Below are 11799 nucleotides of genomic sequence, written 5' to 3' on the forward strand. Positions count from 1 at the left end.
CACACACGAATAATGGATTGCTATAGGCATATTAAAGAATCAATATCATTCTGATGAATGTGTAATACAATAAGCACACCTGATAAGAGAAACCTCTAAATGCATCGACTGGATTAATAATACATAATTCATCAAAATGATATTGATTCTTTAATATGCCTATAGCAATCCATTATTCAGGTTTATTGAGTGTTTTGACATTAATTATAGTAAGTGGGTGTTGTTATTTTTAATCCAATAGGATGTGATTATTTTAACCAGTGTGACACTAGGCACTATAGGCTATGATTACAGCTTTCTAAGCCGAAACGCGTAAGCCATCAGTGCCACACCACTTACCTTTGTAACTAGTTGCTGCCTTCTTCCTTGGAAGTATCTCTTTTAACCTAGAATGTGAATAAAGCTTGGATTTCATTGTAAACATGGCAGATGCATCTCTTTTCTTGTTTGGATTATATTGCCAGCCCATCCGCTACATACTGCTTACTGGGGGAGGTGTGAGCAGGAGTCTAACTGCTATTGGTAGACATTACCCGATGATGATGATGAGAGGCGGAGCAGAGTGAGGAAAGAGTGATGACAGTGCATCCACGAGGACACCAGCCATGCCGGTGAAGATCCTTGGGCACTCGGAGAGGCAGTGAGTATATGCCCGTGCATACAAGGAGCAATTAGAAAGTCCGGTAAAATAAGCTACAAGGCCAGTGGATGACAAGCGGATTATAAGTGTATTCTGGGATTGCATATAAGACTTCCGGCACTTAAGTACTCTCTCACATAAACTATCATTTACTGCTACCTTTCACTTTTGCATTGTACTGCAGCACATTAGACACCTTTGTTGAAAGACTACTGCACATTTACACCTTTATTACGGTAACAGTCCGGAGTTTATTAGATATTAAAGTGTACATAATATTACACATACAGTACACTGGTCAGTCAGTACATAATATTACACATACGGTAGACTGGTCAGTCTGTACATAATATTACACATACAGTACACTGGTCAGTCAGTACATAATATTACACATACGGTACACTGGTCAGTCTGTACATATTACACAAATGGTACACTGGTCAGTTTGTACATAATATTATACGTACGGTACACTGGTCAGTCTGTATATAAAATTACACAAATGGTACACTGGTAAGTCTGTACATAATATTACACATACGGTACACTGGTCATTCTGTACATAATATGACACGTATGGTACACTGGTCAGTCTGTACATAATATTACACATACGGTACACTGGTCAGTCTGTATATAATATTGCACATACGGTACACTGGTCAGTCTGCACATAATATTACACATACGATACACTGGTCAGTCTGTACATAATATTATACATACGGTACACTGGTCAGTCTGTACATAATATTACACATACGGTACACTGGTTAGTCTGTATATAATATTACACTTGCGGTATACTGGTCAGTCTGTACATAATATTATACATACGGTACACTGGTCAGTCTGTATATAATATTACACATAGAGTACACTGGTCAGTCTGTACATAATATTATACATACAGTACACTAGTCAGTCTGTATATAATATTACACATACGGTACACTGGTCAATCTGTACATAATATTACACATACGGTACACTGGTCAGTCTGTACATATTACACAAATGGTACACTGGTCAGTCTGTACATAATATTATACATACGTTACACTGGTCAGTCTGTACATAATATTATACATACTGTACACTTGTCATCCTAACTCTGTATATAATATTATACATATGGTACATAATATTACACATTGAAATAACTGCATTTAAATGGTACCTAAGACTCTATAAATCTTAGTATCTATTTGCTATACACTTTAGTGAAAGGCTAATATTACATTTAATAATCCCTTATGAATTATTATACCCACTATATAATATTAACACACAATCACTAGCTTAAACTACTTGTAAGGTCATAAACTCACGAAGTCTTATTCCAGCAGTAACAAAACTTTTATTACAATGAGGCTAATTAAACATTATTACAATATGCAGATTAAATATAAATTACACATATGCAAATCACTTATAAATACTCAGCAGTGAACTATACATCAATATTACACTAATACATTTGCCCAATCTATGTGAAAGTATGGTGTGCTGAAATTATGTGTCTGTAAGGATCACTTACTTCTGATGTTAGCTGTGGTCACCATTCCAATTGAAAAAGAGTGAAAGAGGGGTGAACTCCAGTATTCCTGCTACTTTTATTGTAAGTTTTTCATCCCTCCCACAATGATGATGTCACTCATAAGCAAGCCCCCATTGTAATTTTAAGAGTATATGGTTTCATCCTGCATGTGCTTTGGGGGTAGGGAATGGCATTAGCCTTAGACAAAGGATCTTAAGCCAGCTGGTCATCCTTCTCAGATGGGGGTCTGGTAATGTGATCTTTCTACATTCCATAGTGACCTAGTATCTGAATGAGGAGTTAACCCCTTCTTGACCATTCAGCTGAGTTCTTGTAGAATACATATACCATATATATATGTATATATATATACCCCTTCCAGACCATATGTGAATTCAGATCATGCCATTATTACATTCCCCCCTTTTGGCAATGGAGGTTACCATACCCTTCCATTCCAATGGTTGTTTTTATATGAGTGAATCTGATGGAAGATTCCTAACCCCACCTATGTGTGATGGCTATATTAGTGTACTAAAGACGCTTCCATTCGCATACCATAATATAAGTGATATACACGTGCAATTAATGATTTTAAATAACAACACATACAAATTTGAATAATTATACATAATATAGAAATAAATAATATGATTATAAATGGATGTATAAACAGATTTCCCAATGCAGAACCCCATGATGACTGTTTCGAAAAGGAATTTGCTAATTTCTGCCACCAGGTTGCACTTGACATCTCCGTAAAAGTATGTTCAATCCTTTGTAGTTCTTGTTCCTGATGGTAGAAATTTACATGAACACGTTCCCCAAAATTTTTAAGATGTTCTAGTAACACAGAGTCTTTTTGCAATAAGGTTACCCATTTTTGCCAAGGTGCATCATCTACTAATATTGGGGTTATGAGTGGAGCCCCCAAGGTAGCATTATATGTGAGTAACTGTGGGACAGTGAAGTTAAACTGTAGTGAACTTATCCTCACAGGGTACCCAGTAATACAATAAATCCCTGGTGTGATTTGTTCCCTTGAATTACACCTGTCAAACCATACATGCACTTCATCTTTAGGCTTCAATGCAACAAAACACACCTTTCCTTGTCCTAAGGGAAAAATCATATCTTGGGGATTAACTTTCTCCACAAAACCATTGCAATATGAGTGATTATGCCAGCAGGAATCAAAAATTATTCTTGCCTGGTTGGGTAGACATAAAATTTTAGAAGGAAACCTTATGCAGCCAGACATGTCTACCTGTTCCATATGGGAACCATTCCATATAAAATTTGGGAACTCTAACTCATGATGTAAAACATGAGATTCTGTGACAGGTGTTCCTAGTGAAAACAAATGATAAACATTCTGATAGGTACCACTAGTGGGCACAAGTGAAGTAGCCCTGCATATATTTTCCCTGCATCCCAACCAACTGTTTAACCATAATTCTCTGTGTTTTGATGCAAAACTGTTAACAACAGACTGCTCCCACCCTCCCAAAGGTGTATGGTTATTTTCCATAGCCTGTGCTATTAATTTAAAGTCAGTTGATAATTCTGTTTGCATGGAAATACACACAAAATCCCAGGATACTTCCCTTAACCTACTAATTACTCCTATCAGTATTTCCTCTGTATGTTGAATGGCAGGACCCTGAACCTGAATGACTGTCTGTGTCAGTGTCTCTACCAGGGTGTTTATCATTTGTTGCGTATGAATCCCTTTTGCATTTAACATCCCCTGAGACTGTAAGGTTGCTGTTAAGCTGGATATGTCAATGGAATTTACCACACCTAGCCCTGTTCCCACACCTCCCAAAACTGTATCCATGATATCCCTCCTAGTCCTTCTCCTAGTACCTTCTGCCCACTTAACTAATGCTTTTTCCATAGTGGCAGTAATTCTGGAACAATTTTGGTAATGTGTGGAAACTAGCCAATCTATTATTTTAATCTTCCACGTGATAAATTGGAATGTGGCATCCCTCAATACTGGAGTTGGCTTGATTGTACTTGTTTGAAATGGACCACTAGAAACAACACTTTTCCCCTTACACATTGGAGTATTGTCATAATGTTTCATCTTTGGTGTAGTGATTAAAGTAGAATAGATCAAAGGCGTAAATGTGGTTGTTTCCTTTATTTGATCTATTTTTAAGTATACTTCAATCCCTCCACCAAAGTTGGCAGCTGTAACCCTCCAATTAATCCCTTCTCCAATTTGTTGTTCAAATATAACCTTGGTTATATTATAGTTATCGCCATTTATAGTGTGAATAGGATTTGTAAATGTTGTAGACACAGAAACACCTTCTCCCACCAGACCTACAGTCCATTTTCCCCAAGCCACCCACTTACATTCCCATTCAACTTTATTACCCTGATTGACCCTCCAAAAACCAATTAAATTGTCTTGATGTTTTTCTGCAAATATTTCAATTTTCCCACCCACATTAAAAGTCAATTTTCCCAAACAATCTTTGTGAAGGTCTTGAGAGCTCCATAAGCCTGTCCATCCTCTGATGATGCTGCTTGAGCTCCATCTACGACTCCTTGTGAGGTTTGTGATTGAAAGTTCATTACAGTCACAGATTGGAAGTTTTTGCAATAACACCCACACAAATACAAATAGGTTTGTGGCGATCATTCCTCTCAGGCTCCACATAATGAAATCTGTCAAAAAAAGATTAAGAGAATATCAGTTCTTAGCAGAAATATCTACATCTGGGACAGCTGTCCCTCTATACAATTTACATTGGTCAACATGGACCCATTTGTAACCAGGCTGCCTTCTGGTTTTCCCAGGGGTTGATCTTTCTATTTTAATTACAGTATTACCCAATTTGTCCAAAATTCTATAAGGTCCTTCCCAATTTGCATCCCAGGGAGAATTTTTGCGAAAATTTTTAATCATGATCAATCCCCCCTTCTCAAACAGAGGTGTTTGAGGTGTAGATGAAAATTTACAATCTGTTGGGGCCATATTAGAGGCAGCAAAAATTAGCAGTGAGCTCAACTGCTCCTGAATTTGGGAGAGATATTGATCTCTAGACACAGATTCTCTCAAGGGAGTAGACAATTGTGGTTCACCTGGGTGGCCTAATGCCATCTTTCTCCCTGTCATGAGCTCATAGGGAGAACACTTGGTAGCATTTGATGGTGTAGCTCTAATAGCCATTAGAACTGCTGGAAGATGTGTGACCCATGATTTACTATACTGGGAAAGCATTTTTGACAATTTTGTTTTTAATGTGCGATTCATGCGCTCAACTATACCAGAGGATTGTGGATGATATGGTACATGAAATCTTGTCTGTATTCCCAGTAGGGCACAGAGATTTTGCATTACCTGACCTGTAAAATGTGTACCCCTGTCTGATTCAATGAGTGTTGGAAACCCCCATCTTGAGAAAACATGTTCCCACAGTGCTCTGGCAGTAGCCTGTGCAGTATCACAACGAAGTGGAATAGCCTCAACCCATTTTGAAAAAATATCTACAATTACTAGGGCATACCTGAGACCCCCCTTTGATAGTGGAAGTGGGCCTATAAAATCAATTTGGATAGCTTTCCAGGGGCCATCTGCTACTGGTATTCTCTGGAGAATGGGTCTCTGACCTTTAGGGCGTGGATTAATTTGAGCACAAATTAAACATTCTTGTACACATTTTAAACAGGTTTCTGCTAAATCTGGCCAATGAAATGTTTGCCTTAAATGGTACTCTAATGCACTTTGCCCAATATGCCCAAGAAAAGAATGTGTTTGCTGTGTTATAGGTCCCTGCAAATGACTTGGGACCACAAAAACCAATTTAGCCTGTGGATCATTGGGATTAGAGTAACATATTAACCCATTACAAATTGAATAACCATTTGGGAGTGTTTGCTGTTCCTGTAACAGAGGGAAAAGGTTAGGATCTTTAGCTTGTTCTGTTTTCAAATCAGGTACCTCTGAATCTACCATTGTAATCTTTGCTATGTGTACCATTGTATCTTTAGATGTAACATGCTCTCTCCATGCTTCCTGTGTCTCACTGTCATTCTCATCTGATTGCCATGGTTCCCCATCTACAGCTGCCTGTTTGGCTAACATGTCCACATGTGCATTCCCTTGTGAATGTGCATCTGTGAAATGTGTGTGTGCCTTAACTTTAACAATAGCTGACTGCAATGGGTGCTGTGTTCCCCAATCTACCAATTTCTTAAGGGCTTGAACATGTGACAATGGTTTGCCTGCTGAGTCTACCATTCCTCTTAGATTCCAAATTGGTAAGTACTCTGTCAGTGATCTGGTCACATAGGCACTGTCACTGTATATACAAATGTCTTGTGTGTCAAACCTGTGGCAAGCCATAGAAATGGCTTCTAATTCTGCTCTCTGTGCTGAGAATGATCTTGGTAACATAAATTTAAGAGCTAATTGTTGAGAGGGGACCCAAATAGCAAAACCAGTATTAAATTGACCATCCTGCCAAAATCTTGAGCCATCTACATAAATTTATAAATCCTGGGGAGAAGTTTTGTCCCTGAACAATTTATGAGGCGATTCCCTGTGTGTGAATGTCTCTGTGCAGTCATGGGGTTCACCCTGAGTGTGCATTAGTTGGGGTAATGTGTATTTTGCATTGTGTTGTACAGTGATGTCACGATGTTGCAAATCTATTAATCACCTAGTCACTCTTTGTGTTGAAACCCCACTTAATGATTTCTCCAACAACAGCTTTATAGGGGTATGTGGTGTTTGGAGGATGAGCTTCCCAAATCCCACTATATGCTCAGTAGCCTGAACTGACCAATGCACCCCTAACAAAGCCTTGATACATGCGTCATAACCTTTCTCTACTGGAGTAAGAAGCCTGGAAAAATAGCCAACAGGCCTCCATTTTTCAGCCTTCTCCTGCAGTAGGACTGTGGAAATTGAAGTGTCAGATGTGTATGTTTGTAAAGCAAAAGGGGCCTCCCTCTCCACTGTGGCAAGGGCAGGGGCTGATGCTAAACCTTCCTTTAACACTTTAAATGCTTCCTCATGTTCTGTATTCCAAGGAATTTTCCCAACATCCTCCCCTTTCAAAAGATCATAGAGAGGTTTTGCTTTTTCAGCAAACCCTTCAATGAAATCACGAGAAAAATTTACCAAGCCTAAGAATTGTCTTAAGGACTGCCTATGCAAAGGTCTTGGCACCTGAAGTATGGCTGTAACTCGTTCTCTAGTAGGGCATCTTGTACCCCTTTGTATTGATACTCCCAAAAATGTCACCTTTTGTCTCATTAATTGTACTTTTGAAGTGTTTAACTTGAGGCCAGATTCAGCAATCAAGCCAAACAGTTCATTCAGCCGCTCCAAATGTTCCTCTACTGTCTCTGTTTGTAACAAAATATCATCTACATACTGTATGATACTTTCTGGGACTAAGAATGTTTTTAATACCTCTGCTAATGTTTGGTGAAAGTATGTAGGCGAGCTGTGGAAGCCCTGAGGAAGCGAATTGAAGCAAAATTGCATGTTATCAAAGCAGAAAGCAAACTTATATTGGCACTCTGGGGCTAGTCTGACACTCCAAAAACCATTACTTATATCCAGAACAGAATACCACCTACATGTGGCACTCAGTTTGGATACCACTTCAGGAGTAGAAGCAACTAGATTTGTAACAGGTGGGGTAACTTTATTCACCATACGAAAATCAGCAGTTAACCTCCAAGTATTATTTGCTTTCCTTACTGGCCACAAAGGAGAATTATTAGAGGAGGAACATTTCCTAATTATCCCTTGGCTTTCAAGCTGACTAATAATTTGCCTCACAGGTTCAATAGCTTCTGCTGGAAAACGATACTGTCTTTGTGGAGGGGGGTCAGGGCCTACAATATTGATTTCAATGCCTTTTAATATGCCACAATCATTCTTATGTTGAGCCCATATGTCAGGGAAATCCATGACCAATCTCTTCAAATCAGGGTGACTTTCAGTATCCGGCCACACCCTTTCTGAAGGAATTGATGCAATGGATGCTATGGGACTAATGTAAGAGTCATCTAATATTACAGGTTTTCTCCCTCTAGTATCCCTCCACAAAACATTGTTACATAGGTCCACTATCATCCCTTCTGATCTCATTATATCAGCACCAAGTATTGTACCCTCTGTGTTTTTGCTCTGCCAAATGGGAATTTCCTTAGTCCACTGATTACCTAGTGTCATAGTCACATTTGGGATAAGGGATGCTTGGGACTGGGATCCCCCAAGTCCCACAAGAAATGTCTGTCTTGTCCCTTGTGGGGGACTTAATGGTAAGTCTGTCAAAGTTACTGAAGCTCCTGTGTCTATGAGGAGTTTTGTGCGATGGCCCTCAATCACACCATAGACACAGGGACGTCCAGAATGATCCCTAAAGGTGTTACATATAGGGACCATGTCATCCAGGGCCTGAGGTAGTCAGTCAGAGCAGGATATCAGAGGAGAATTATTTTCATAATTCTTTTCATGATATCCCACTTCCCCTCCCCCCACAGTCATCACTCTCAAAGCCTCATGCGCTGGGCCATACAGATTAGTACCAGGCCTAAGCTTTGCGGTGTATTCCTGTCCTGTTTTATCTGGGGGCTTAATCTTGTTATTTTTCCCTACCCAATTATGTGCATAGCTTTCTTTTGGAGGTGCAGAGGGATGTAATCTTTCCTGCCCTCCCTCAGTTTCCTTCTGAATTCTCTTTAAGAATCTGCAATCTACTCGTCTGTGCCCATATTTATTGCAGTAATGGCAAGTACCTTTGAAGGGACCCTCTGAATATTTTTGTTTCCCTTCATTAGTGGTTACCACAGCAATTCTGTGTTGCAATGTGTTCTTTTTCTTTAAAATGTTCTGCCTAGCCTTACCTATAATAGATAACACACCCTCTAGTGTATTCTTTTCCTCAGCCATCATTTGTATGCTAGGTTCCAAATATGTGAATTTTTTAATTAAATACTGCAACATATCATGAGGTGTTTGTTCTGGTGAAATTCTGTGTGTCAGCCTATATAATTGTTCAAATTTAGCTGCAAATACCCATGGGTCATCATTTAATGCTACTTGCATTTCTGCAAGAGAGTGACTGTCCAAATCTCTACTCCCTGTCACTAGTTTACAAACAGCTTTTAATCTGTCCCCATCTGAACCCCATTTATCCTCCTTAAACCAATCTGTGTTCAAATTAACTGGGCCTGCAACTGGTGATTGTAATCTAGCTGCAATGCTGCCTGGAAGCCACATTTTTAACAAAAAGCATGCTTCCTTATGTGACAACATGTATTGTTTTACTGCAGACTCAAAATTTGACATGTTAGTGAAAACATCTGCTTTAACATCATACACTGGAAAGAGAGGTTTTAACTTTACCAGTTGTCTCATTACTTTATCTCTATCTTGTTTTATAAGGGTAGTTGATACCAGGGATGATGTTTCAGCAGAGGTGGTAGAAAAAAGTAAATTTTGCGATTGAGTTAAATTTCTTCCCCTGGATCTTACACTGGGTGTTAGTGATAAAGTATCTGTTTGATGTTCTGTGTTTAATGTTCTTGGCCTAGTTATCTATGGGGTTAGTATTGGAATGTGTGTGCTCTCTGTATTTTGTGTGTGATTCAATCTTTCCTCACTGTGTGGAATAGGCACCCTCCCCCCATCAACATGTGGGCTTTGCACCCTTCCCCCATCAACATGTGCCCCATCTTCCTGCGACACACATGCATTGTCTTCATTTAATACTGCAACAGGGGTTAAGTTTGCAAGCCCCTGTCTCAATGAAGCAATAAGTTGGCCTCTTGCGTCATAATTTTCTTCTAAAGTATTAATATATTCTGCATTTACCCCACATGTGGGGCAATTCTCATCTAATGTGTTACAATTGATCTCTGTTAACATGGCTATTGGGGGAGAATGTTCAAAGATTGCTCTATTCATTTGGTCTTTGATAGCTAACAACAGTTTCATGCAATTCTGTAATTTGGATTTTTCTTTTGTTAAACAAAACCTTTTTTTATCAATAAGCTTATTCTCATTCTCACATTGCAACCACACATCTTTCAGTCTTTTAACTATGTCAGTATTTTCATCAACAATAGGCTCAAATGTGCTACATTCTGCATATTTAACAATTAATTCCATACTCACACTTTAAAGTGTCTTCAGACTGCCAGCAAATCAGATTCACGTCCTGCGCGATATGATTTTCTCTGCGTCTGGTTCAACTGATCCTTAGGTAATGCCTCTCTGGATCTGTAGTCTTGGCCAAAGACTTTACTGCTGAAACGCTCAACTCAAAAACAGTATAGCAAAAACTAGGTTCAATTTTCGTCCAAAAATCACACTTGTATTATAAAAAGAACCTGGATTAGTCCCCCCTTAAAACAAGTGTAGTTGGTAAGAAAATTCGCTGGGTCGGCTCGCCAATGAAATAACTGCATTTAAATGGTACCTAAGACTCTATAAATCTTAGTATCTATTTGCTATACACTTTAGTGAAAGGCTAATATTACATTTAATAATCCCTTATGAATTATTATACCCACTATATAATTTTAACACACAATCACTAGCTTAAACTACTTGTAAGGTCATAAACTCACGAAGTCTTATTCCAGCAGTAACAAAACTTTTATTACAATGAGGCTAATTAAACATTATTACAATATGCAGATTAAATATAAATTACACATATGCAAATCACTTATAAATACTCAGCAGTGAACTATACATCAATATTATACTAATACATTTGCCCAATCTATGTGAAAGTATGGTGTGCTGAAATTATGTGTCTGTAAGGATCACTTACTTCTGATGTTAGCTGTGGTCACCATTCCAATTGAAAAAGAGTGAAAGAGGGGTGAACTCCAGTATTCCTGCTACTTTTATTGTAAGTTTTTCATCCCTCCCACAATGATGATGTCACTCATAAGCAAGCCCCCATTGTAATTTTAAGAGTATTTGGTTTCATCCTGCATGTGCTTTGGGGGTAGGGAATGGCATTAGCCTTAGACAAAGGATCTTAAGCCAGCTGGTCATCCTTCTCAGATGGGGTCTGGTAATGTGATCTTTCTACATTCCATAGTGACCTAGTATCTGAATGAGGAGTTAACCCCTTCTTGACCATTCAGCTGAGTTCTTGTAGAATACATATACCATATATATATGTATATATATATACCCCTTCCAGACCATATGTGAATTCAGATCATGCCATTATTACATTCATACAGTACACTGGTCAGTCTGTACATAATATGCATACTGTACACTGGTCATTCTAACTCTGTATATAATATTACACATATGGTACATAATATTACACATACGGTACACTGGTCAGTCTGTACATAATATTATACATACTGTACACTTGTCAGTCTGTACATAATATTACACATACAGTACACTTGTCAGTCTGTACATAATACTACACATACGTTACACTGATCAGTCTGTATATGATATTATACATATGGTACACTGGTCAGTCTGTACATAATATTACACATACAGTACACTGGTCAGTCTGTATATAATATTACACATATGGTACACTGGTCAGTCTGTACATAATATTATTCATACGGTACACTGGTCAGTCTG

The 11799-nt window shown here is 38.5% G+C and overlaps 1 protein-coding gene across 1 annotated transcript; it reads right to left on the bottom strand.

Moving 5' to 3' along the window:
• Positions 1-1980: 1980 nt before the first annotated feature.
• Positions 1981-11043, bottom strand: LOC128656009 (uncharacterized). Its single transcript, XM_053709643.1, has 3 exons — positions 11003-11043; positions 10339-10483; positions 1981-4865 (listed from the first exon to the last, which is right to left on the bottom strand). Exon 3 carries the CDS (start codon positions 4855-4857, stop codon positions 2710-2712), a length of 2148 nt encoding a protein of 715 aa, XP_053565618.1. The 5' UTR covers positions 4858-4865; positions 10339-10483; positions 11003-11043; the 3' UTR covers positions 1981-2709.
• Positions 11044-11799: the final 756 nt, after the last annotated feature.

This window comes from Bombina bombina, chromosome 4 (assembly GCF_027579735.1).
Source record: "Bombina bombina isolate aBomBom1 chromosome 4, aBomBom1.pri, whole genome shotgun sequence".
Classification (NCBI taxonomy): Eukaryota; Metazoa; Chordata; class Amphibia; order Anura; family Bombinatoridae; genus Bombina; species Bombina bombina.

Bases quoted from the DNA above. Each gene is read 5' to 3' on its own strand.
- LOC128656009 (XM_053709643.1), bottom strand. From the start codon at position 4,857: ATGTGGAGCCTGAGAGGAATGATCGCCACAAACCTATTTGTATTTGTG.